Below are 26,464 nucleotides of genomic sequence, written 5' to 3'. Positions count from 1 at the left end.
ACTTAGTTCAATATTTCACCACTAGCAGCCGCCACTTGACGGTAGGCCAGGTCAATGTTTACCTGATTGACACCCTGGTTGCAGATTTTCTTGTGAACAAAAGTACCGTTTGTTCCTTCTTGCTGTCTTATCAGAGAGGAGGGAACAGCTGAGCGTGTAGTTTATCAGTGTAGGTATCACTAGCAATCTTAGTTTATGATACAAAATCGTTTAAAAGCCTGTGTGCATTAAAAGTTTGGGAACCTTTTCAGTGAGTTTTCTGCCGAGTCACTGCCACTGTCAGTAGGCCGCACACATTCATGCAAACTGTACGCTGCAAATGATAGGGAAGACCTAACCTGACCTGTCAAGCAAGGAGTTGTAGCCTGATGCAGTTGTTGCCAACCAAATCGACTAAGCTGTCTCTACCATAATTATCTACATTGCCTTGTCTACTCACGCAACTCGGGTAGGCCTATGATGACGCATGGACGGAGGCCCTGCACACAGACTGTCACAGTGGCACATCATGTATCCATGTTTATCATTGTATGTACCTCGTGAAATAAACATTATCGAAAACGACTTCTAGCAGCATCTTTAGTATTTTTATATACGTACTGATACTCATAACTAACATATCTCATCCCTCCCAATATTGTCCCTTTAACATTTTGAATAAGAAACATCGCATGCAACCATTCAGTCACTGCAACAGATGTGTAACCGATTGATAATTCTCCGTTTTCTCTCCTCCCGCAGGTGTGCTGTAACAAGTAGTGGCTTTTCTAACCAGCTGTAGCGATCCGACGAGGTTGATAGAGTAGTTACAATCTCTCTAGCTTAACAATAATACAATCTGCACGAGTGACTAGCTTAGAGATTTCTCGAATTCAAAATTAATAACATTTAGTGACTTAAAGCTTCGTGTTTTTGGCAACAGCCAAACTAGTCATAAATTTGTGTTCTCAGTCGATGTATAAATCTTGGTTAGGGATGCAGCGTGAAGGAAGTGCTGGGGAGGAGATGGCCAAACAGCTGGCGCGCGCTGACGCAATCGACACCTCCGATTTGAGGTTGCAGCATGCAGCGACGATCGCGTTGATCAAGAAGTCGATAAGTTATGAGGATTCGGAGCGACACGTCTTCGTGGTTTTTGGAGCTTCCGTGAGTAAACATAGTTTCAATTCCCCCTCATTGTCATCGTAAAGTAATTTGAATGGCATTCTTACGACATGATGTTAGGTCAAGAAACCAACAAAGCTCGAGATTACTGATATTGATAGCCATGTGAAGCATCATGAATATGATTCAGAAAACAATTTCATTTTTGTTATGATGTTTAGTACAACTACCTAATATGTTTACCATATTGATTCCATAGAAGATAAACAGGCACAGACCTGCTTGATTGTTTTGTGTACCAGCATAAGTAAGGTGTTGGATGTTTCAAATAAGCATACTGGTGAGAGTAGGCCTATAATTCATAGTTTAGCATCCACTTGACAATAATCGAAAACTTGGCAATTAATTTTTGGATATATCATAATTTCAGGGAGACTTGGCAAAGAAGAAGATCTATCCTACTCTATGGTAAGAAGTCATTTTGAACTTGGAAGCAAATAGTCCGAAAGATATCTTTATCTACAAGGGCAAGTTTTATTCGAATAAAAACTGCTCCACCCAATCGTTAGAATAAGTGGATCCCTACTGTGTTGATTGCAGCCTGCTAAGCTTGGACGAATCTATTTCATATGTCACATCTGCCTCTCATGAACAAATCTTTATCACAGTGAACTCTATAAATATCGACATATGCTGAAATTGCCAACACTGCTTGGGAGGATTTATACATGTAGTGTCGGTTCCGTGTTATGAAAAGTACCCTGGGGTATCTCATCTCCGGGAAAAAGTGATAAATTGCATCTGGACTGATCCAGATTGGTGTAGTTCGATTCGGTCCCGTGTAAATGGAAGTAATATGGTACATTGAATTTACCATACAGGTACATGTATGTGGTTTGTATGGTGCGACCTAGCCACGCCCTGGTGGATGGTGCCTCCCCGTTGTTTTATAAGAGAACTTAATGAGGAATACAATATATTTCTAGCTAGCTATGTATGTAGTGCAACGAACCTTTGGATCGATGACCGGCGCGAACAATACATCTGGCAAACCTTCCCACGTGATGCGAGCTCTGGATTTGTAGTTCGGTACTGAGACGCATGAAGCGCTAAGTAGGATCGAGGACGATCCATCTCTGTCCGAAGGGGGGAATGATGTATAGTTCCCCCAGGTATATGGCATGGCTTAACCCGCCGGCCATGAGGGAATTCCTTTATGGCCCAGTGGTTGGCGCGTTGGCCCAAGAGTGGAAGTTAAGCAACGTTGAGCGCGGTCAACCTTTGGATCGGTGACCGGCGCGTACAATACATCTGGCAGACCTTCCCACGCGATGCGAGCTCTGGATTTGTAGTTCGGTACTGAGACGCCAACCTTTGGATCGGTGACCGGCGCGTACAATACATTCACTTGCCTTTTTAGGGAGATTTTCAAAGATGAACTCATCCCAGAGAACACCATCTTCATTGGTTACGCCCGATCCAAAATCACGGTGGAGGAAATCAGGAAGAGATCTTCACCATTTATCAAGGTGAGTTCCGACATTGAAGGGATAACAAATCTCAAACCCATGTACCTTTAAGATGTATCGCAATGCGTAGTCCTTAAGGTCTGTATACCGAGGGTAAGTAGACTGAGGTAGTCATGTCGATGTGCAGTCCAAAAATTCTCAGGTTGAAATAGAGCATTGTTCTGATATGTTTATTGTAAAATCGGAAGTAAGATCCAAAGTGGTTTACTATGCTCAGTAATTCTGTACTGCGCTTGACAATATCCAGCACAGTCTCTTGTTCATTTGATCTATTGTAGGTCAAGGTTTCTCCACCTTCTCAATGTGCAGTCGAAGTGTTTTGTAGTCTTTAGGGAAGCGCATTGTCAGGCAAAGTCTTTTCATGTGACGACTCATTCCAGGTAACTGATGAACAAAAGGGACTCTTTAACAGTTTCTGGACCAGGAATCTTTACGTCCAAGGAGCCTACGACACGTCTGAGGGATTCATCAAGTTGAATAAGGAAATCGAGGGCATTGGGAAGTGTAATCGGCTGTTCTATCTTGCCCTGCCACCCAGTGTTTTCATTCAGGTGTCAAAGAACATCAAGGATCACTGCATGTCTGCACCGTGAGTATCTAGCATCGGGGAAATAGTCATCCTTGTATAACCAGTGGCTTTCAATACTGAAAACCGCCTAACTTTCATGGGCGTTTTCGCAGATTTGGCAAAGAACCTAGATTTGTCTCCTATAGCCTACCCTCAGGTAATTTTTTCAATGTCAAGGCACCAAAAAGCAGTATTGCCCCAGATAAAAAAAGATTGCTGATTGAACAGAGTGGTAATTTGAGGCGTATTTCATCAACTTTATTAAGAAGGGAATTTTCTATTGCAGCCCCCACTGGAGCAGGTTGATTGTGGAGAAGCCATTTGGACGCGACTCACAGAGTTCTGCCGAGCTTTCCAACCACCTGTCGTCGTTATTCAAAGAGGAACAGCTGTATCGTATAGACCATTACCTCGGCAAGGAGATGACTCAGAATATACTCACTCTCAGGTACTCATGCTCATGCTCATGCTCATGCTCATGCTCATGCTCATACTTGTTCTGCAGTGAGAATCACTACAAGCTGAATTCACTGATCCCAAGAACTGTTTAAAGGGAGTGACATATGCTTTCCACAATCAAGCGGTGTCCTTAAAAAGCGGTCAGTTTCATTGTGGAAATGAAAAAATTTGGACCAGATGCAGCCTTTGATGGAGAGAGTGTCCTTGACTGAGAGATTTCCACTAAGGGAGAATCTACTATATATAAAACCTTTCTTCTAGATTTGCCAACCGTCTGTTTGGACCAGTTTGGAACAGGGACAACATCTCGTCCGTCATGATATCATTCAAGGAACCCTTTGGGACGCAGGGCCGAGGGGGATACTTCGATGAGTTTGGTATCATTCGTGACGTCATGCAGAATCACCTCCTCCAGCTGCTCTGTCTGACCGCCATGGAGAAACCGTGCAGTCTCCAGGCTGAGGATATTCGCGATGAAAAGGTGAGACGATTTCCCGAATCATTTACGTATCCCTGCTTTGGAAACGGCCCTATTGATACATTTTACTGTCAACCGTCCACCGATTGACCAAGCTCAGCGTTGCTTATCTTCGAGGATGCGGCAAAGTACATTACCCACAATCCCAGGACGGAAATTACCACACAGAGTGGAGTAGACGGAAAAATAGCAAAAGTACAAAGTTCTTCCCAGGCCCCCTATTTCAGCCCTTACAATAGGCACCATGTTTCCCAATTGGTTTCATTTATGTTCCATATTTCAGGTTAAAGTTCTCAAATGCATGCCCGAGTTGAAGATGGAAAATCTTGTGATTGGTCAGTACACAGGGAATCCAGCAGGTCCGTCCGAGGACTCTAGACTTGGCTACCTCGATGATCCAACCGTCCCTAAGGGCTCGACGACCGGCACGTACGCCTGCGGTGCTCTGTATGTCAACAACGAGCGATGGGATGGCGTGCCGTTCATTCTCAGGTGTGGGAAAGGTAAGTTAAGTGTGTTTCTAATTTTCATTTATCGTGTTAGGGTATCCCTTTCCCATTTCTGGCTTGATCTACGGGGGCTACCGGTGACTGCAGGAGCCCTTGCTAACGACTGTTGGCACTGACGAGATGTACTAGCTTGTAGGCCTTGTGTGTGTTATGCTATAGAGTTGCCATTTGAAATATTTTAGCCAAGTTGTAAGAAATATTAGCGACTTGTTTGAAGATTTTGTCTTGGCTAAAATAAACTAACAGCAGCCCTGGTTGTGTAACCGTAGATAAAGTATTGAAAGTTTTGTCACAACAATAATTCCGTTTCCAGCTCTGAATGAAAGAAAGGCTGAGGTGCGCATCCAGTTCCGCGATGTGCCTGGCGACATCTTTGCTAACGGAGAATGCCAGCGGAATGAGCTCGTGATGCGGGTCCAGCCTGGCGAGGCAGTCTACGTCAAGATGATGATCAAACGTCCGGGAATGTCTTTCAATGCAGAGGAGACTGAACTTGATTTGACATATGGCAGCAGATATCAGGTGAGGTTCTTTGCAGGGGTGTCGGTTTTCTTCTACATTACATTACATTACAGTCTAATAGGCTTTACTAAAGGAGAAAACACCCAGTAAATGTCAACACCAGGTATGGTGTGTGACCAGTCTTGTTTTAAACAACCCCTGGAGACTGATTCAGTGGAGGAACAGTCGCAGTCCCTCCCTTCCTCTCACATTGCAATTTGAAAAAGGACCTGATTATCTTCTAGAATGTGCGAATGCCTGAAGCCTATGAGCGTCTCATCCTTGATGTGTTCTGCGGAAGCCAGGCATCGTTCGTACGCAGTGACGAGCTCCGTGAAGCGTGGAGAATATTCACACCGATCCTCCACAAGATCGAGAATGAGAAAGTCAAACCGTCGACATATGTTTATGGCAGGTGCGTAATGCAGGTTTTTAGCCATCACGTGATAAATATTGTCATATCTTGTCAAGTTATTTTCAATATTAACTTTGTTAGAAGTTGTATTTTGGAATGATAGATGTTGTAAAAAAAAAAATTCAAGTCATTTTGTCGCAATTTGTAAGTAAAGGTATCAGAGCATGCGATTTTGTTCAATAGTAACATCAGTAGCATGACGACTGAATAAAGACTGGTCTTATATACTCTTATTAGTAATGTCTTATGAGATGTTAGTCAGCATTTGGTGACGGGCCTGCACGAAATGTTTTGTGCCTCCCTTCCCTAATTTTGATTGCTGTCCATTCTTGCATGTGTCCAGAGAGAGTAGACCCTCTTTTGAAGTAGTTATTCTCTGTTTTTGCATGTGAATTAACCGTATTGTTCACTTCAGTACATCTGTTGTAATCAACCTAGATGAGTGTATAGTACCCCCAGGTTTATGGTACGGCTTAACCCGCCGGCCATGAGGGAATTCCTTCATGGCCCAGTGGTTGGCGCGTTGGCCCCAGAGTGGAAGTTAAGCAACGTTGAGCGCGGTCAACCTTTGGATCGGTGACCGGCGCGTACAATACAATGAGGCCATTCATAAAGTGCATTCGCACAATTTTCAGATTTTCAGTACAGCCTCCCTCTTGTACGCATGTGTACACTAGATACTAGGCCACGACCTGCGCACATGGCTGAGTCAGTGGCTTCATACAATGATTGGAGTGGTATCAAAATATAGCTTATGACATAAGCCATATGAACATGACGATAACTCCATACACCATTTTGACTTCCTGCGCATTTTAGTGCGATGGTGCACATCTTGTAAGCAGGAAACAGATTCTCACAAACTTTCATTTGGAGAAAAGCCCTGAGTTGCTTTGATTGAATAGCTAAGCTGTAGTGCTAAATTGGGGGGGGGGGGGGCAGTGACCAGAAATCATATCATTATCATTTTGCCATTGTTTGTAGATAGCTGTAATCCTTAATCAGCTTGTTGTATTTACCGTAATCTGTAATCAGCTTGTTGTGTATGCATGCTCTACGTTTTTCTCCCTACAGTCGCGGCCCGGCAGAGGCTGATCAGCTCACCCAGCGCGTGGGATTCAAGTATTCCGGAACTTACAAATGGCTCAAGAATATTAAATGATGTCCCCTTTCCCAGGTAGTGGTTTAGAAGAAGATTTCCTATGAGGTGTTGAAAATGACAAATATATGATACCCTTTTCATTTCCATGTATGTTAGAGGTGGATACAGGGCAGAGGTACTGGAACACAAAAGTATATTGAAAATCAAAATCTGATGAAAAAATCTTCCCAAAACATCATGAAAATGAAAAGGGTAGAAACGTTTCACTGAGTGTATAGGCCTATGATTTGTACTAGGTTATGCCCCCTTAGCAGTTTTGATTGGTGTAACACATGCCTGTCTCTTTAACTCCAGTCGTGGACCTGCACAGGCTGATCACCTGACTGAGCGTGTCGGCTTCAAGTATTCCGGGACCTATAAATGGAAGCAGAAGCTTTAAATGCCCTCTGCGTAACCTTGTCAGGTAGAGGTTTAAATGTCGTAGATGTGATAATCACCCTGCTTAATGTATATCTCTTCAGTTAACACATATCACTGTAGTTTCTTCCCGCCTTCGTGAAGGAGGGATTCCTTACTTTAGTTATCTTAATGTAAACTAGCGTAGCATTGCTGGTCTCGTCTGTCTATCATCTATCTACCCTAACAGTAATCCCATTGATTTTAGCATGTCCTCTTCATAAACCATCATGCAATCTTTAATGATTTTAACCCCACGTGCCAACATTCTTTAAAAGATTTCTGTATATCCCAACCAATTATGCTTCGATACCTTCCAGTTGTATAGAAATTCTAAATTTGATATTTTTCTTTCTTGATGCTCCCTTAAGGTGCCGCGTGATTACAGAAGTTGGAACAAAATTTACAGATTTTGTATCCACTTATGCATGTGCATAAATAAGTACTCTGAAGGATTCATTCATGCTTCTACACACTGGTCACCTCAAAATCTGGAAATTTTCTTCAAACTTTTGGAAATCATGGCGCCAATTCAAAGTCCTCGAAAAAATATCGTAGCTTTCGTCAAAAGATTTGGTGACGTATCCCAGTAGCTGCCAAATGCCTATGGAATATTTTACTGATGAGGAATCTCGCAGGCAGTCTTGCACATTTCATCCATCTCATTAAACTTTTTACGATTGACCTAGTTAATTTGCTTTAACACTGCAAGTGCAAGCAATATTATAACGATACGCCTTTGTTTAAATTTACCTCAAAACATCCTTTTATTGATACAGTCTTAAAGGGACAACTTGGGCATTCAATCTGTTGTTTTTTCATACGAAAATGGCTTCCATCAGGACCGTCACTTCTCCAAATAGAATCATTGATAATCATTAATCTACAATAAACAGGCACCAGGACCATTGGCCAACTTAAAATTCGCAAGCCATGTCCAAAGTTGCCTCACAACACTTGTGAAAATCATCATTTGAGATCTGCATTTTTTTGACAGGACGTGTGGCAGGGCATGGTGGTGAGATGGGGTACCATCCTCTTGGCCACCCAAATCCAAATGCTAGACTAAGTTGTCCCTTTAAAGTAAATATGAACAAAGATGCTGACAATTAAGTGGATGTGTATTAACTGAGTTTGTTTTCTAAAGTAACTAGTTGTATCTTATTTTTTTCGCAGCCGAGGACCGCAAGAGGCAGACGACCTCATGGCAAAGAACGGATTCAAATACACCGGGACTTACACATGGCATAAAGATGAGAGACGCAAGGTGGCACTGGATGAGACGGAACCTGTGGCCAATGTCAACAAATTGTGATAGACACTGACTAGAATAAAAAATAAATGGTATTTTAATCACCTTAATTGGCATGACCCTAGTTTGTTGCAGAAACATCAGTTTCAGATGAGAATTACTGTAGCTGAATATATGCTTATTCCAGCGTCCCCTTTAAATTTAATTTAGGGCTTACTATGTTTTTTTAATCGGTTTTAAAGTCAGAGACATGCCAGTTCATGAGTTGTCAGGATGCCGACCTCAGAAAGTCAGTCAGATAGGTGAGTGCCGAGGATAGTTGAATCAGGTCTTTTACATTTGAATGTCGGATATATATTGGTTAGGGAAACTATATGAGTGTTTTGTATCCGCATCTATCTTATAACTATAGTTGCATATTTATGTATGGGATCATGAAATAGTTCCCCCTCAACATAGCGATGTACATTACTGGAAATTTTCAAGAATTTGCTTATATCTCTTACCAAGGAAACGACACCATATTGAAAAATAGCAGCGTGTCTGCATGCACGGGCGGGTGGTATACACTTTAGCAATGTGTAACAAGTGCAACGCGAGCTTTGTACTCTGACAGTGGCTCCTCCGTCTACCCAAATCTGATAATGGGGGGGGGGCACTATTTGAAGAGTACATGTAGTTATAGTTCTCCCGCCAAGAAATTTGGCAACATAAGAAAGAAGAAGGCTGTACTTCAACTTGGTGGTCACAAATCTTTCTGAAATGAAACTGTTTTATGATGTATGTGCTAATTAAACTATTCCTGCTTGAGGCTGCACTGAGAACCTATATGACTTCTGTTGTGAATTAAATCTGCCAAATACTGACTATGCATAACCCTACAGTATTCTTCCTAGAGATCATCCTATTGTTTCACTCCTGCGGCATATTTTATATCATTGCGTACTTATTCATTTATCAACTTTCTACGGAAACGATTGCTCAGACATCAAATTTGTGACAAGTTTGGCAAGTATTACAATAAAGAAGCACTGTGAGTATTTGAAGTTAAACTCAAGTGTTCTAGTTTTATGCGAGTTATGGACTTTAGTGAGAGGTCGACTTCATCATGTTTGTTCTTTAGACTTTCTTGGCCAAACTTATTATAAAATGGAATTTTATCTTTGTTTGTTATAAGCGATTTGTTCTTGAACTGTTTTTTGTATAAGATTACAATCGTCTCTGTAAGATATTTCACATCTAGATGAAACGCAAGACTTTTTATGAGTTGGTGCTCTGTGCTTACAAAGCTTATGCCCCGAATGGACCTATTAGCTTCCAACTGTTCTCTTGTGTTACAGCAGCCACACCATCAGGGATAAATACAGTGGAACCTCCCTTAGCGGACACCTCTCTATTAAGGACAACCTCTCAATTAAGGACACAAGGTTTGGTCCCAAATTGGCTGTTTCCATTCCATTTGACCTCTCTAATCAGGACACCTCTGCTTAAGGACAGCACTTGTCAGTCCCGAGGGTGTCCTTAATAGAGGGGTTCTACTGTATGTACAAACTTTCTCTAAAAACCTTCCTTATATGGTCAAGAGAATGGATGTGGCAGGGTAAAAGAGGCCTGTCCACCAAATCGGGTAGTAAGTCACCTGTCCCAGTATTTTGCAATTGCTGGCAGGATGAATTATGTAAATTTTGGTCCACATTCAGATTAAGGTGTTGGGTTGTTTGGGTATTCTGTCAGAAAAATGCTAAAAAAAACTTATTTACTCCTAAGCCCTAGCTTACAGGAGACCTGCTATTACTGCTTGGATATGGCATGTCATTTTCAAAAAAAGCCGGGCCGCCAACAGAATGTATTGGGAAAAAAACCGGTCCTAAGAGGGTTAAGCTTTTGAACATGTGGATATTACTGGATATACTGTGATTTACTACCCACTTTGGTGTGATGGTCACTTATGGGTTCATTATTATGATATGGAAATATGTACATTATTTCAATTCACTTGTCTAGAGATTTTAGAGCATCTTCATATCTACATGTATGTTGCTTTTTGAGAAAAGCTAAATTGTTATTATGGTAAATAAAAGGCACTGATAATATAAGAGTTTTGATCTTTCTTTGATTTGCAAAGGAATTTTTACCACTGGTGACATTCCTTAAGCTTCATTTGTGATTTTGTCATCAAATTCTTCCATCTAGGCATTGGTCCACACTTTCTGACCAAACTGACTTTGAATGACATCAACCTGATGTCAGTTGATTTTCCAAATGACACACCATTGAGAATGACATCAACCTGATGTCAGTTGATTTTCCAAATGACACACCATTGAGAATGACATAAAATCTCATGGCACCCATTGAGAATAACACCAACCTGATGTCAGCGGATTTTCCATATGAAAGCCCATTGAGGATGACATCGAACTGATATCATATTTCGAGGTTACTGCAGATAGCTTACTCATGTCATCATTCATCTATAAAGCATGCAACCTTATGGCAAATAATACGAGTTGTGCATACGACAATAAAGAAAACCACGAGCCATGAATTTCAGCTGAGGGCCAGGCTCTTGAGCCTCTTGTTAAATATCAAGAGCTCCAGATAATGTTCCGTTAAATATCCCAATCATAGGTAATAATTGGTTGTAATAGCAAATGACTGCATCCAAGGGAAAAGTTAATCAGCATATTTTGAGATGCATCCGTTGTGATAGCTTAAAAACCCCTCTACCGCCTGTTATGTTGGTTATCTAGTTTTCAAACATCGTTTTGGGCTTTTTTGATTTTGAACAATACAACTAACATAATTCAGGTGGATTCCTTCTCTAGATACTCTCTCACTGGCAGTAGGCCTAAACGCGGCCACGTATTGTCTGTGTCAAATCTGACATGTCTCATGAAAACGCTATAAATCGGATCATTGGAAGTTTAAATTTTCAAATTCACTGATGTAGGACGACAATTCTGCAAAGTTCGATGACCCTATAGCAGATTTAATTGTGTAGGCCTACTGAACCCGTCCTTAATTCATCATTTGAAATGAATTGATATGCCATATCATATGGGTCAATCATTCAACCTCGGCCTAGGCAAGTGGGATCATCATCGGTGAATATGTTGAGCACTAGTGCATCATGTTCTGTCTGGTAAACACTTGTTATGCCAGCATAATTCTGAATTCTTTCTCTGGGAGGTAAGTGCTAGGGGTATATGCATGTATATATCTTGATAGGGATGAAAAAACCTTGGTGGTCAAGGTAGCGGACTATCGCATAGTCCCATTTGATATCGGAAACTCCCTAGTAACCACCAGGTTCAAAATCCCACTACTCTCCATCTTGAACCTCAATGTATTGACATTGCTCAGCTTCCGGACAACGCGCCGTATGGGCGGAGGCAATACCGCTGGAAGTTCAGTATGACGCCTCTCCTGGTGCCAGAGAGCGATGTCCACTGAGGTGACTCGGTCCGCTGGGGGTGACTCGAGGTACAGTCCGGACGTCGCGGATATGTCCAGGATGACCGTGGATGACGATGGACTGCCTCGGGAGCCTAGGGTTGAGTAGGCAACTGATCAGTTCTTTACCCTGCTAACAGGCTACAGTTGACCCGTTTTGAGGAGGCCTACACTCCCAAGACAGTGGGTTGTGGTCCATCGAAGCCAGAACACGATGTTCAGACGACTAATGGAGATGGGTATCTTTTCCCGCATCAAAATTTTACCGGTCTTGAATGATCGATACCATTATAAGTCATTGTATAGACCCAATACCATGTTTTGCCCGTAAAGTATTCCCACGACATATTGGAAAGCGACGATTATCATGTTTACCCTTTAAGAAATGCATCGCATGAATCCTCTTTCTTTTTGCAGATTCTTAAAGAGAAGGCGCCTAATCAGTTATATGTAAGGATGACAACTGGACTGCTTCGTGAGTCTAGTCAGTAATCCTTGTTTAGCTGATGTCACAGTCGGTTTGCATCCTCATCGTCAACTAGATGACATCTCGGAAAGAACAACATATTCGGAATACGGACACCGTATCGAACGCAACAAAGTTTGTGAGCTTTTCATGAACCCCTTTTGCAAATAATGCCAAAGGGGCCAGCAGAATCTGAGTTCTCAAAGCCGTTTTCCAATCCAAACGAACAAATTGTGTGGAACCAAATGTCGTCTGCTCTTCTTCTCAAACGTGCCATTTCAGGATCCAGCTCCACGTTGCCCCGTGAGAACGACCAAGCGCACATAACGCGGTCGAGATACGCGTTGTTTTACTATCTTCCACTTCTTCTCCTGTTCTTCCTTCAGTGTTGCTTCGTTATCCTCACCATAATCTTTCGAATTCTCCTGTGAGTTTTGCGAAGCTTGGAAGAGGTTTCCTGGGCGAGGTCCTTGGAAGACCATACTCCAGAGACTCTATGTGGATGCGTGGAACTTTAGAAGCCAATGACATTTCTTAAATCTTTTCTGTGAGTTTGGCGACACTTGGAATCTTCAGAGCTTTATTCCTATGAATACTGGGACCTTAGGAAGACATTCATCTTTCCATTTAGGGGACAATAATTTCCGTAGTGTTCATGAAAGAGTGTTGAACTCGGCAATAAAAATACTCTGGAAGCTGTACTATATTCGAAGATCTTGGAAGGCAGTAAACTTTGGAGTGTTCCTGTAAAAGACAGGGTAACCATTTTTCTTGCTGGTGTGCAAATCGCGTGTTTTCCGTTTCGTGTGACCTGCTACTCACATCATATGGACCAAAGTTAAAGTCTGATCCAAATGGCTTCTCAACGGAAAGATCGAACCAGGTTTTTTTTCTCTTAACTTCACTCCAATGAAGAAAATGGCGACGAATAAGCACTCCTTGTTAGAAAGGGTCATATTTAATTGTGACATGGGTGAGAGCTTTGGGTTGTATAAAATGGGAGACGATGACTCGATGTTTGAAGTGATAGATATTGCAAATGTTGCATGTGGGTTTCATGCCAGTGACTTCTCGGTCATGGCAGAGACAGTGAAGAAGGCGAAGGTTCATGGTATTCCTGTTGGTGCCCATCCGTCGTTTCCAGACCTTCAGGGGTTTGGTCGACGACAGATGGCTCTATCACCTGAGGAAGTGAAGCACTCGGTCATGTACCAAGTTGGCGCATTGAAGGCTTTCTTAGAGGCTGAAAACATGGAACTCAGCCACATAAAACCACACGGTAGTCTCTATGGTGTTGCTGCAAGAGACGACAAGGTCTGTGCTGCCATCCTTGATGTTTGCAAACTGTACAATGTTCCTTTTGTGGGAATGCCAGGCACTTTGCACGAGTCCGTTGCAAAGGAACACAGAATTCCCTTCATTGCTGAGTTCTTTGTAGATTTATACTATGATGACGATGGGAGGGTGATCGTGACAAAGACCCACCAAGCTGTTGACCCTGAGGAAGCGGCAGAGAGGGTTCGGAAAGCGTTGCAAGGGAAATATTACTCTGTCAATGGGAAAGAGTTTGAAATTCATCCCCAGAGTATCTGCGTCCACTCAGACACTCCTGGTGCCGTTGAGGTTGCTCGGGCAGTTCGTCGTGTAGTTGACAACTTCAACACGCTTGGAACTGGCAGAAATGGAATCACGAAGGTACTAATAGCCAACAGGGGTGAAATTGCTTGTCGCATCATCCGCACATGCAAGAAGATGGGCATCAAAACTGTGGCTATCTATGAGTCCTCAGAAGAGAATGCAATGCACGCACTTGAGGCAGATGAGAGCCTGGAGTTGCCAAAAGGAGAAACATATGTATCGATTGATGCTATCACCAGACTTTGCCAACAAGCAAAAGTTGATGCTGTCCATCCAGGTTATGGTTTCTTGAGTGAAAATGCCTCATTCTGTGAAGCAGTTGAAAAAACTGGAATTTCCTTTCTTGGTCCAACTTCTGAGACGATCAGTGAGTTTGGCTTGAAGCACAAAGCTCGTGATCTTGCTGTCCTTGCTGGGGTTCCAGTTGTTCCTGGGACGCATCTTCTTACTGGGATCAAGGATGCTGTAAAAGCTGCATCCCAACTTACTTACCCTGCCCTGTTGAAAGCCACAGGTGGTGGTGGAGGAATTGGGATGCAAATTTGCTCGGATGAGCAACAGTTGCGGAAAGTCTTCACAGACTGCCAAAGGTCCGCAGAAAAGTACTTTGGTAACTCTGGTGTTTACCTTGAGAAGTACTACCCTAACAGTCGCCATATTGAGGTCCAGGTGTTTGGTGATGGGTTAGGCCGGGTGATCCATCTGGGGGAACGGGAGTGCTCTGTACAGAGGAGAAACCAGAAGGTCATTGAGGAAACCCCTTCGCCATTCTTGCTTGACAAGCCAGAGTTGCGTCAAGAGATATGCGATGCTGCTGTGAAACTTGCCAAGTCAGTTAATTACAGATCAGCGGGTACTGTTGAGTTCATTGTGGTTGATGAGGGAAAAGGATACCCAGAAACTGGCAAGTTTTACTTCCTTGAGATGAACACCAGACTGCAAGTTGAGCATGGCATTACAGAGCTTACAAATGGTGTTGACTTGGTGGAATGGATGCTTCGTCTAGGCGGTCGACAGACCCAAGGGGCAATCAATTTAGATCAGTTTCGATGGAACCCCAATGGGCATGCAATCGAAGTGAGAATTTATGCCGAGAACCCCAGCCTCAACTTTCAGCCCTCTCCAGGACTGCTGACTGAGGTGACCTGGCCCACTTCCCAGAATGTCCGAGTTGACACTTGGGTTAAGTCAGGTTCTAAGGTTAGCAATACCTACGACCCTCTCCTGGCCAAAATGATGGTTCACGGCACAGATAGAGCAGCCGCAATTGACCAAATGCTGAATGCCTTATCCATGACGACTGTCGCGGGTCCTTTCACAAACCTGGACTTCCTTTCAACCGTCATCCAGCATGAAGATTTCATGTCTGGACGCACGACCACTCAGCTCTTGAAACATGTGAAGTATACACCGCATGCAATAAGGGTTCTGCAAGGAGGACCAGATACTAGTGTCCAAGACTGGCCTGGTCGTATTGGCCTTCGGGTTTATGGGATACAACCAAATGGCCCAATGGACGACCTAGCTTTCCGAGTGGCCAACATCTTAGTGGGAAACAAACCTGGAGTTGCTGGTTTGGAAATGACGACGTGGGGCTCTAAGTTGTACTTTCACGTTGCCAGTCTAGTTGCTGTCACAGGGGCAGATATGAAGGTGACTCTTTCTGCACCGGATGGGATGACGGATACGAAATTGACATGGACAAGGTTCTACGTACCAGCTGGGAGTACGTTATCCATTGGGAAGATCTGTAAAGGTTCCTCTGGGTGTAGGTCCTATTTGGCTGTGTTAGGAGGGATACAGGTTCCAGATTATCTTGGAAGTAAATCAACCTATGCTGCCTTTGGGTATGGTGGATTCCAGGGCAGAATCCTTCAGGCAAATGACATGCTCCCACTGGCTATATCTGAAGAAATGCCAAGCGACATTGAAATGGACCTGCCCCTGCACTCAGAGCTGAAGCCAGCTTACTGCAAGAACTGGGAAATACAGTGCATGCCTGGTCCTCATGCTGATCCTGATTACGTGACTCCTGCTGGGATGGACGAATTTTTTTCTGTCTTATGGGAAGTGCATTACAATAGTGCCAAGATGGGTGTGCGACTGAAGGGGCCGACTCCACAGTGGGCGAGGAAAGATGGTGGGGATGGAGGGTCACATCCTAGTAACATCCACGATGCTGGCTATGGCTTAGGTGCCATCAACTTCACCGGAAACTCACCAGTGGTCTTGACGTGCGATGGACCAACTCAAGGTGGGTTCACATGTCCCTGGACGATAGTCTCAAGTGAAATGTGGAAAATTGGTCAGGTCAGTCCTGGTGACACGGTACACTTCTGCCCCATATCAATTGAAGATGCTTTAGGCATCAGATCTTCACAAGAAGATTACCTTGCGACTGTGAAACAAATTGCAACATTTCCTCACATGCCGGTTCCAGGACCCACTTTCCCTTTCTTGACCAAGATATCCAGTTCTGATTTTGCTACAGTTGATAAGTCACATCATGGCAAAGCCATTTTGGGACAGCTTCCCGCTGACCAGGACTGCACCAGACCTAGTGTCCAGTATCGACAGAGCGGTGACTGTTACATCCTGATAGAATATGGAGATCCCAAAGGTTCCGTTGATTTGAACATCTTTGCCCGTGTCAGACTCTTGCAGCAGACTCTCCGCCTGCAGACTGACACCAAAACTCAAATGGTTGAGACTCCCTTGATCCCTGGGACACTAGATAGTGCTCCGAGCATACGATCATTGCTCATCCGATACGATGCTAAGATCATCCCACAAATCACCCTTCTCGCTTTCCTCAAGAAGATAGAAATCAACCTACCTGATGTGAGACAGGTCGTGTTTCCCTCAAGGGATATTCGGATGCCCTTTGTCTTCGATGACCACTGGTCACAGGAAGCCACTGACCAATACAAGCAGATGATCCGCCCAGAGGCCAGCTACCTTCCCAGCAACGTTGACTTCATTGCGGAAAACAATGACCTTAAGGGAGGGAAGCAGGAGCTCGTAAAACATCTTGTTGATACCCCGTTCCTTACTCTTGGAGTTGGCTTCTTCCTCGGCTGCCCCTTCATTTGCCAAATCAATCCTCTCGATCGTCTAAAGGTTCCAAAGTATAATCCATCACGTGTGTACACCCCTGCGGGGACCGTAGGCCTCGGTGGCTCTCTCAGTGCCATCTACCCTCTGGAATCCCCTGGAGGGTACCAAATGTATGGCCGTACGATACCAACTTGGGATACCTTCGGGTCAGTTTCGCCATTTACCCCACATCAGCCCTGGCTTCTTAACCTCTTTGACAAGGTGACCTTTTACAAGGTCACTGAACCTGAGTTGTTGCACTTCCGCCGGCTCGCCTTGGCTGGGAAGTACAGGTATGAAATCCACGAGGCAACATTTGACATGGTCGAGTACAACAAACTGGAACAAAGCGTGGCGAAAGAATGCAAACGAAGAGAAAAAGCGCGTAGGTTAGCTTGTGAAAGATTGAAAGAGATTGAAGAGGAACTGCTTCTGAAGCAGGCAAAAGTCCCCGAGGTCGTTCCAAAGGTAATAGAAGGGGTTCCTGAGGGGCAACAGGCTTGTCAAGCGCTTCTTGCGGGAGTTGTCAAGGAGGTCAGAGTAAATGTCGGTGATCGGGTAACTGCTGGGGAGACTGTTTTGTGTGTCTTGGAAGCCATGAAGACCGAGATGGAGGTGACATCTGATGTAGGTGGGTTGGTTGTGAAGGTGGTGGCAGTGAAAGGCCAACAGGTCTCTGCCCTTGATGTGGTATGCATTCTTGGAAGTGAAGAAAAACTTTAACTTCGTTTGGTGTATAGTGCACCGTGTTACATAAATGTATACCCAGAGACTGTAGTCGAAATCTCGAATACTCAAGAGGTCCATGTACATCCTTGATAAAGAACTCGTCTGAGGTGAAATGAAAGACTCCAAAAGGTTTTTGAGCCTGTGAAAAACCATAAGGGGGTTTGTCAATTCCCTGAAAAGCTGAAGGGGTGCATATTTGTGTTGGTTGAAAGGCCCTGAAAGCTTTTTCAAAAGCTCGAACCCCTTATTTCTAAGACAGTGTATAGTTTGACTTATTTCAGTCGTGTAAGCTCGTCTGGTAATTTCCTATACGTACTATGTACCCATGCTGTCAGTAACCTTAAAGTAGGATTCGCTGTCCGTCGTGTAATGATTGATTATAAAAAGGATATTGCAAAGAATTTCGCTAAAAACTTGTTTTTCACGTGATGTTGTAGAAGAGATTTTTTGGAAATTAATGATCAGTGACTCTGACCTTTATTGTTTTCTTCATCTTTAAGTACCATTTACCTAGCTAATGGGCATTTCAGCGCTTCAAACGTGGTCGAATGCCATCCTAAAATGTAACATGTCAAACATCAGCTTGATCAAAACATCCGTATTTTGCAAGTTCTTGCAAGTGCGATCCACTGATATGATATACCGGTATAGATGCTATCGCTGCAACGGGGTTTATCAACTTTCGACTGACGACACCAAGGTGTGACAACACCTATTCTAGAGCCAGAAAATACAACTAACACGACGCCAATCTGGTGTCAGAGATATCCAAGACTTCGCATAAGGCCTCCAGAACTTCGGTGCACCCGACACTAATGATCGAACGTGTGCGAGAAGGGAGGGGCATGCGACTGTCTGGTATTCGAGGGTGCGCATAATTTGAGAAAAGACCAACTCCCTTGCATTTTGGAGATCCGGGCGTTGATTGAAGGGGCTACAAGAAATGGTACAGCGGAGGTTCAATTCGCCTCACAGGAATACTGAATAGCCTGGTAGGTATTGTATTTACTGACTTTTTTTACTTTTTGCCACAGCCTGGATTCGTGACATCCCGGAGGCACCAAACTAAAAGATAATGTCGTCGAACTCTAGTTTTCAAGCAGGACCGCAACTTCTCCAAAAAGGATCTTTGAAAACGATTTGAACTGCAATAAACAATGCACTGAAAAGGGGTGTAGCTAGGCCTGTCTGAAATTCGCAAGCCATGTCCAAATCTGCCTCGCAATACTGGCGAAAATCAGAGATCAGCATAAGTGTGGCGGCGCGCATGGTGTCAATCAGGGGTATTGTCCTCCTGGCCAGGTTAATGATCGGCGTCCAAGTTGTCCCTTTAAGAAAACCGCTGTAACATCCCAGATTTCCTAACATCATGAACTGACATGTCGATGCCAGTAACATGTACGGTGAGCTCATGTCACGGGCCGATGATGTCCAATTACCAGAGACATTATCTCATGGTGAGCACGTTGACTCCGGCATCAATGATAATGATTTCATGTAATGGGAGGAAGACATCATCTATGAATCGTGGTGGTACACAATTAGAGGAAGGACCATTCTGAACTTCTAGAGAGGTATTTTCTCAGTCGTTACCTGACTCCGCCAAATGGTACACTCCAGACGCAGTGGATCAGCCTCGTCCCTTCCCATGTTGATGTAGAGGATGGCGAAATGGACTGCACTGAGAGTCTATCAAAAAGTAGAGTCCGTTGGCGTTGAGATGTCAAAGCCTTGAGGGCCAATTATTGAAAGTGAAGACAAATGCAACTAATTTGTGTGAAAAGCTATTTTTCTTATGCCGATTTACCAGAAGAATGGATATACGCACCCAACGCCGGTATAAATCGGCATGATTTTTCTTTGTGATGGTCATATTTTGTTTTCTGGGTGTCAAAAGGTAGAAGTCGAAAAGCAGGCAGTAAGGACCACCAAAGATATAATCAGGATTCTATGATGATTTTGTAGTGGAAAACTCTGTATCATTCTGTAGAGAAGTTGACCGTCATGGCATCTTTTTCACCTAGGACTTACGGATGTATGAATTTACGGAGGTAATCCTTGCAAAGAGTTTTCTTTTACTTCACTGTTTATACCTTTATTTATCTAGAGTCACCATGGGACATATAAGCTATCACCATGCACCAGGCACTTGCACCTATCAGTTATATTAACACCTCGCAAATTGTCTTTATGTGTTGTCTTGCCTTTAGTAACGGGGGGGGGGGGTCCTTTTTAATATGAGGAGAGGAACGGGTTTCTGACACAAACAAGGATCATAAACGAATGGGAGCAAACGAGATGACTGTCGTCTGGACGAAACTTGTTCTCCAATGATATTTCAACAACTATCTGTAATCTTTTCACCCTCATGCTTGCATCATCTGGCAATATCATAAGCGTTGGTGAAGGTATTGACAAAACTCCTCGTCGCGATCGAGATTGTGGAAGGTGTGATCGAGCTGCAAGTGCTGTATTGGATTCCACGAAACGGAATCTCACCTAAAGAGACTTTCAGAATAGGGAATATTTCTTTTTGCTAAAGTTTAGTTTAGATTTGAAACTGTTAGGTCGGGAACTGTTGGGTCTCTGTACTAGTTTTTATTCATCCATCTGCCACCACGATGATCGATTTAATTATCACCTGATTTGTATTGATGTGACGTTTGCAGTTTCCACAGTAACGAGGTAGTACTCTAAGTGAATTTGTGCTTGTTTTAGGGTGTTTTTTTTACTTTATAGGTCTATCATTTGCTTCGGATCGTTCCCTGAGGATCCGTTACAGAAACTGGATTGGACGCGTTCTTCCTCAATTGATCAGGGGACCGCGACTGTCTTCGTAGATTGGCCGATGTCTTTCACGTGTGGAAGTCAGATGAAAAGAGTGCGGTTTTCATGCAAGGATTTTTTAACACTTTAAATCATTGTATTCGCCAATCACAAGCACTTAATCCTGCTCTGCCGGTGCTGCAATTCGAAATGATCCAATCGCACGGGGTTATTTTCATTGGTAGAGATTCGGATTTTTCCTTCATTAAAAGCGAAGGCTAAGATTCGAACTTTTCCTTCACTTAAAGCCAAGGCTAAGATGTTGTTAAAATAATTGTCTTGGTATCCCTTTTGCTGGTCGCCTCCTTCCAAACTTAGAGAGGAGATATTTTTCTTTGAAAAATGCCGATTAGGATGGCCACAAAAGTTCACGCAATGAGGCAGAAAGGCAGCGGACTCAGCACGAATACCTTGGCACCAGACCACATCCTGACGCCCAACACAAGTACAATCAGCTTTGACCGAACATTGGAACAAAGATACAATTTCAACTTGTCGACAAGAAAAGGAAGGACATGGCTGACGGTAAAGATAGTGATATTGTGCCTCTTGTCCACGTGTGGCTTGATTGCGTTGGTGGGTTTACATCTTAAAGAAATCGTGACGGACTACTCAAAATTGTCTTATCTGAAGGAACGGTTTCTTGGAGAACAGGCACGAGTGCGGTTACTGAATGACGTCAGACTGGAAGGGAATGAATGCTTTGGGAGTATCATGAATGTTTTGACCAACACTTCTTCGACAGATACTGTTCCTGGTGGTGCAACATGTTGTAACAGAACGCTGTATCATATTGGAAAAGACTGCCATATACCAACTTGGTACAAAATGAACTTCTTCGAATTTGTTGAGGAGACTGCAAGCCTCTGTAACAATGGGAAGTCAGTTTTCAGCAGACAACAGATCGTTTGGTGCTTCCTTGAAATCTATGCCATATTTGCGGAAAATCTTGCAAACGAACTTGTACACAGTTTGCCGTCTGACGCTGGAGAGAACTTCGCCTTAGAATACATGTTGCTCAATCTTCTGATGAAAGAAGTTCTACAGGATGCTTACGCGTTCCGTAAAGATATATCTCTCTGCAGAGGCAGTTTTGCAGTCGAGAGTTGTGCAAAGGCCGCAGCGGATTTTCATGGTTTGCAGACTCTTGTCGAAATGTGTTTGAGGACTAACATGTTGGCGGCACATCTTACTACTGATCTCGAGAATAAGACGAAAATTCTTTCAACAGTTCAATTAGAACCGTCTGCCAATATGTCTTTTGTAGACTTGACGACTTCCTGGTCAGAAGTGGAAGGTTTCATTTTGACCTGTCACAATATCATCGGCGAAAACTACGACGACCTCCTTGAGCTTATTACGACACAGACTGGCGCAGTCTATCAGCGGATTAGTTTCGAAGTCATCATCGCGCTCCTGACAGTGATCCTCTTCCCAATCGTGGTCTACTCCGTCCGCCAGATGAACTTATGGATACATGAGTTCTCTACCATGCTCAAGCAGAGGACCAAGCAACTGGACAAGGAGCAGAAGGTGACCGAGGAGCTGCTTTACCGAATGCTGCCCAGGTCCGTGGCGAACAACCTCCGAGCGGGCAAGTCCATCCAGGCCGAGTCATTCGATTCCGTCACCATCTACTTCTCCGACGTGGTGGGGTTCACCAGGATATCTTCCCTCAGTACGCCTATGCAAGTAAGTCATTTTGAAATGTATGAAAAGACCTATTTAATTGATAAAATCAACACGAAACTTCATTGTTTTCTATTCTTATGACAATTTCATTCTGTAACGGCGTTACTTTTTTCAATCCGGATAGCACTTTTTGAAAATTCCTCGCCGAAAGGCACGGGGACTGGTGAAATAGTGATACCTTTATTGTTATTCCTTTAATTAAAGTCAGTTTGTTTTCCCGACCCTAGGTGGTACATGCGTATCTGGCAAAGGGCCTATGCCACTTCCTTCTCGTATGAAAAATTGGAACCTTATACAATGTACTTCTATTCTCATCACCCACAGAACCTTGTGACGAATCTTAGTTGCTCTCCGGACGCAATGGATCGGCCTCTCGTTCCTGATGAGGAGGTATGAACAGGATGACGGGCTCGGCTACCTGGGGAGTGTAATCCTTGAAAAGATTCAAAACAACTTATTTTTTTGAGATGCATGGCTTACGGTAGACTCCCGGGGCAGTTTATTTCGTCATCCTGTATTCTTGATGAGGGACGAGGCCGGTCCATTGCGTCCGGAGAGGTTTATGCGGTGGCATGGATTGATGAGCTTCTACCTTTTTAGGTAGTTGATCTGCTGAACAACCTCTACACGACCTTTGACGACAGGATAGAGCTTTGTGGCGTCTACAAGGTTGAAACGATCGGGGATGCCTATATGGTCGTCAGTGGACTACCCGAAAGAAATGGAGACAAGGTATTATAAGGGTTGACCATATAGGCACCACCATTTTGGCTGGTACTTGAAATCCTAAAGCAATCAGAACTCCTTTAAAATGAATTGAGTGAACGCCAATTCCAAGGGTGGAAGTCTGTTCTCTGTAAAACAAAGAACTGACTCCCACCCTTGAAATTGGCAGTCACTTAGTTTTGAAAGAATTCTAATTGCTATTGGTGGTGATGCCCGTGGCCGACCCTTTAAAAGTTCGGTACTTCCAACTGAAAGCCTTCCCGACTAAGCGTACTCTATACTAAGCCTTCGAATTCAAGGTATTCTAACGTGGATTGGACGATGTGGGTATGGGGACGCGACGGATTCGAATCTCCAACCTCTCAATCAGACGTCTGGTGTGCTTGGTCGGAGAATCTGTCCAAGGATGGAGTACAGACAAGGGGAAAAGGATGATGTTTAACGGCTCGCGCTTTGTTTTAATCCATGAGGTATAGAAGTACTTGGGTCTAAAAAAGATTGGTCTGTCACAGTTACGCGAGGGATAGACAGTTTCTCCAGGGGATACGTTTAAGACTGCTGCTTCTGCTCTCAAACAGCGCGCTAGGTCAGACCCACTCTTGAATTGCTTCGACCATCGGAAATTGGATAACAATCGATCATAATGACCATCAATTTTATTGCTCGCCAAGTCACCAACATCACTCACCCGAACCCGCTTAGTGCGCAAACGCATCCATGCATGCGTATCTACACTCCGGACGCAGTGGACCGACCTCGCCTTGTCGCAAGAGAGGAAGACGATCAGCATGACGAAATGGACTGCATGGGAGTCTAGCTTAATACGCTTTCGCATAGAATGATAAATTAGGTTTCGATTTGCAAGCCGGCATGGCGAGAATCTTGTGGACCACCTGCTGATGAAAAATCATAGCCTTGGTAATCTTTTAACCACTCTACGCTTATCGATTGACCAGGGATCTAAAATGAGAGACTGTCTACAATGCGGATTAGATACCCCAGGACAAGTCCAGACCTCACAACGGTATCTGTACATTCCCAGGGGCGTGTCGAGGCCGGGTCTGGACCCCGTTCGTAAAACATTTGGGGTCAATAATGAGGGGGGGGGCCGGGGGCTTACCACTTGTCTCAACAGCTAAGCTAACTTAATACCAATTCATCTTTTGTTGAAACTTTCTGTCTTTCTTTCCAGCACATCGACGAAATCGCGACCATGTCGCTTGACCTGCTCTCGGCAGTGAACGAGGTGATCATACCCCACAAGCCAACTGAGAAACTAAAGCTGAGGATAGGCATCCATTCAGGTGAGACCCGAGGCAGTCCATTGTGTCAACCTATTTGGATCTCATTCTGGTGAGGGACGAGGCCGGTCCACTGCGTCTGGAGTGTAGTGAGAGTGCCAGGTCGGTGTGACAGAAATGAAAGTCCTTCTGGAATGCAAGTCCCTGTACAATAGACCTAGTCACATTGTTGCTTGGTTGCTATCAGTGATATAATCCTTTGCTTGCTTAGGGTTCATAAGGATAGGGGTCAGGGGGTGTGAACAAGAACCCTTTGAAATTGATAATGAAATCGCCTATGGGTCCAGTTGAGGTCTCTGAAAGCCTTGCATTAAGGCCAATATAGGTTTTCATCACAATTAGTTTCTCCTCCAGGGTCCTGCGTTGCTGGGGTGGTTGGAACCAAGATGCCCAGGTATTGTCTGTTTGGTGACACAGTCAATACTGCCTCAAGAATGGAATCTTTTGGCGCACGTAAGTATCATGTTTTTGAGTTGCTTCTCTCCACCCAGGCGTATAAATGGGTACCGGTTGGAATGATCAGCTAGTGCGCTGAATTGACGGGAGCCTTTCTGAGTTCTACTGAAAGGTTTCAGGAGAGACCGGGGTAATAATGTAAAGCGCTTTAAGCGGGCAAACGGCCTGGATACTGCGCTATATAAGACGCGTCATTATTATTATTATTGAGATGCATGTGGGAAGGCGGAACAGCCCAAATATAGTGACAGGGAGAAATAACAGGAACTCGTCTGTTGGTTAACGGGGCTCTTTCGTCAAGGGGGGGGGGCAAAATGACACTTTTAGAAATGATAATTTGATTGATTCATTAATTCATTCATTTTGCCTTTCTTTTCTTTTCCTTTGATTAGCCTTGAAGATCCACATGAGCCAAGAATCCAAGCTGCTGCTCCACAAGTGCTGCCCAGATAAATATGAGATAAGAAGGAGGGGTATGGTCGACATCAAGGTTAGTACGGAGACGAACAGCTGGCATGGAAACTGTGCCACCAGAGCAATTCAAGGTCACTTTTGAAAATGTATTTCAGCTCCAAGGTTCCCTTCCCAATGAGAGGATTTTACATCTCCCAAACACCCCCCCCCCCCCCCAATGCAGCAATCATCTTTGCGTTGACTGATGCAGTGGCAACGCGCCCTGCAGAGGCAAGGAACAACATGACGTCATGACATTATTGAGTTGCTCTCGATTATTCAGATACAAAGACACTGGCAATGATGACAGCAACATCCTATCATGATCAAGTCTCGGGCGGGTGGCACAAATCTCTTCCCTTGCCAACCCATTCTAATTTAGAAAACTTAATAATCCATTCTTTCATATCATTTCACAGCAAAGGTAAAAGTACTTATTTCTTGAACACTTTTTCAGGGAAAAGGGAAACTTGAAACATTCTGGTTATTGGGACTAACAGGCTCAGTCCCCACAGAAGAACCCGAGAATGTCTGCCTCTTCAAGCCTAAAAAATCGGAGAGCATGCACCTTTCCCCATCAACTACCATTAATAGCTTAGCTTCAGAATATTCCCCTAATTTTAGCGATTGTTCAGGCAGTTTTATACTGGAGTCAAGTTGTGGAAGTGACAAATCTTTCAACATGTTCCACTGCAACTCAAGGACTTCTAGCAGCAGCGATACTGGTAGTGAATTTCAGAATAAAAGGCAATCGGCCAGCAGGGGAAATATCTTTAAATTCAGAAAGAAGAAAGATCGAAAGAACTCATTAGCTAAACGGCGGTCAAATCTACGCAGATCAAAATCATTGCCATTTGTGAGCCAACCATTGTCATTTCATTTGTCTGAAGACAGCAAGAAAGCATTTCAAAACAAGAACAAATTCCGGTCAAATTCGTTGCCGGTTGTTGGCCAAGATGTAGAACAACCGGTGTCAACGGCGAAAGAATCGAATAACATTGGGAGAAATCATCAAGCGCTGGCTTCGAAGGATTCCTTTATCAGAGGGGCATCCATTAAAACAATAAGAGAGGAATCTCCCGAAATTCCCTGCACGAGAATAGATTTACCCTAATCGAGTTTGGGGCCTTCCATGAGGTGCTAGTGCGTACAAACTTTAAAAGGGCATGCAGAGGGTCTGGAAATGTTGGCAAAAATATGCCTACAACTGTACAGTGGCCTACAGTGGTCATCACACTGTGAATGATGATTG

General features: G+C 43.8%; 3 protein-coding genes across 6 annotated transcripts; all 3 read left to right on the top strand.

Moving 5' to 3' along the window:
- Nucleotides 1-40: 40 nt before the first annotated feature.
- LOC135490702 (glucose-6-phosphate 1-dehydrogenase-like) lies at nucleotides 41-10,469 on the top strand. 4 transcript variants are annotated; one of them, XM_064776079.1, is made up of 12 exons: nucleotides 41-169; nucleotides 742-1,146; nucleotides 1,535-1,572; nucleotides 2,525-2,633; nucleotides 3,014-3,222; nucleotides 3,488-3,649; nucleotides 3,922-4,141; nucleotides 4,422-4,641; nucleotides 4,961-5,169; nucleotides 5,394-5,563; nucleotides 7,020-7,128; nucleotides 8,298-8,435. In XM_064776079.1, exons 2-11 carry the CDS (start codon nucleotides 955-957, stop codon nucleotides 7,102-7,104), a joined length of 1,614 nt encoding a protein of 537 aa, XP_064632149.1. In that variant the 5' UTR covers nucleotides 41-169; nucleotides 742-954; the 3' UTR covers nucleotides 7,105-7,128; nucleotides 8,298-8,435. The 4 variants fall into 4 exon arrangements, with proteins under 4 accessions (XP_064632149.1, XP_064632148.1, XP_064632147.1 ...); XM_064776078.1 differs by lacking the exon at nucleotides 7,020-7,128 and adding an exon at nucleotides 6,638-6,740 and having other exon boundaries at nucleotides 8,298-8,424; XM_064776077.1 differs by lacking the exon at nucleotides 7,020-7,128 and having other exon boundaries at nucleotides 974-1,146; nucleotides 8,298-10,469.
- A 1,008-nt stretch (nucleotides 10,470-11,477) lies between these two features.
- On the top strand, nucleotides 11,478-18,219 carry LOC135491275 (uncharacterized). The gene is made up of 2 exons (XM_064777028.1): nucleotides 11,478-11,565; nucleotides 12,247-18,219. Exon 2 carries the CDS (start codon nucleotides 13,205-13,207, stop codon nucleotides 17,750-17,752), a length of 4,548 nt encoding a protein of 1,515 aa, XP_064633098.1. The 5' UTR covers nucleotides 11,478-11,565; nucleotides 12,247-13,204; the 3' UTR covers nucleotides 17,753-18,219.
- Nucleotides 18,220-22,075: 3,856 nt separating this feature from the next.
- Nucleotides 22,076-26,326, top strand: LOC135491636 (atrial natriuretic peptide receptor 1-like). Its single transcript, XM_064777607.1, has 6 exons — nucleotides 22,076-22,276; nucleotides 22,877-23,008; nucleotides 24,195-24,306; nucleotides 24,658-24,756; nucleotides 25,152-25,249; nucleotides 25,670-26,326. Exons 1-6 carry the CDS (start codon nucleotides 22,076-22,078, stop codon nucleotides 26,324-26,326), a joined length of 1,299 nt encoding a protein of 432 aa, XP_064633677.1.
- The last annotated feature ends 138 nt before the right edge of the window (nucleotides 26,327-26,464 follow it).

Source organism: Lineus longissimus, chromosome 7 (genome assembly GCF_910592395.1).
Source record: "Lineus longissimus chromosome 7, tnLinLong1.2, whole genome shotgun sequence".
Classification (NCBI taxonomy): Eukaryota; Metazoa; Nemertea; class Pilidiophora; order Heteronemertea; family Lineidae; genus Lineus; species Lineus longissimus.
This window is presented reverse-complemented; position numbering and strand designations above follow the sequence as displayed.

What these genes read in the sequence shown, in the direction of transcription:
- LOC135490702 (XM_064776075.1), top strand. Translation starts at nt 955, where the DNA reads ATGTATAAATCTTGGTTAGGGATGCAGCGTGAAGGAAGTGCTGGGGAG. An exon ending in GATCTTCACCATTTATCAAG is followed by an intron (nt 2,634 to 3,013) that starts GTGAGTTCCGAC and finishes GACTCATTCCAG; the next exon opens with GTAACTGATGAACAAAAGGG. An exon ending in TCGACATATGTTTATGGCAG is followed by an intron (nt 5,564 to 8,297) that starts GTGCGTAATGCA and finishes TTTTTTTCGCAG; the next exon opens with CCGAGGACCGCAAGAGGCAG.
- LOC135491636 (XM_064777607.1), top strand. Translation starts at nt 22,076, where the DNA reads ATGCTCAAGCAGAGGACCAAGCAACTGGACAAGGAGCAGAAGGTGACC. An exon ending in GAGGATAGGCATCCATTCAG is followed by an intron (nt 24,307 to 24,657) that starts GTGAGACCCGAG and finishes TTTCTCCTCCAG; the next exon opens with GGTCCTGCGTTGCTGGGGTG. An exon ending in GGGGTATGGTCGACATCAAG is followed by an intron (nt 25,250 to 25,669) that starts GTTAGTACGGAG and finishes ACACTTTTTCAG; the next exon opens with GGAAAAGGGAAACTTGAAAC.
- LOC135491275 (XM_064777028.1), top strand. Translation starts at nt 13,205, where the DNA reads ATGAAGAAAATGGCGACGAATAAGCACTCCTTGTTAGAAAGGGTCATA.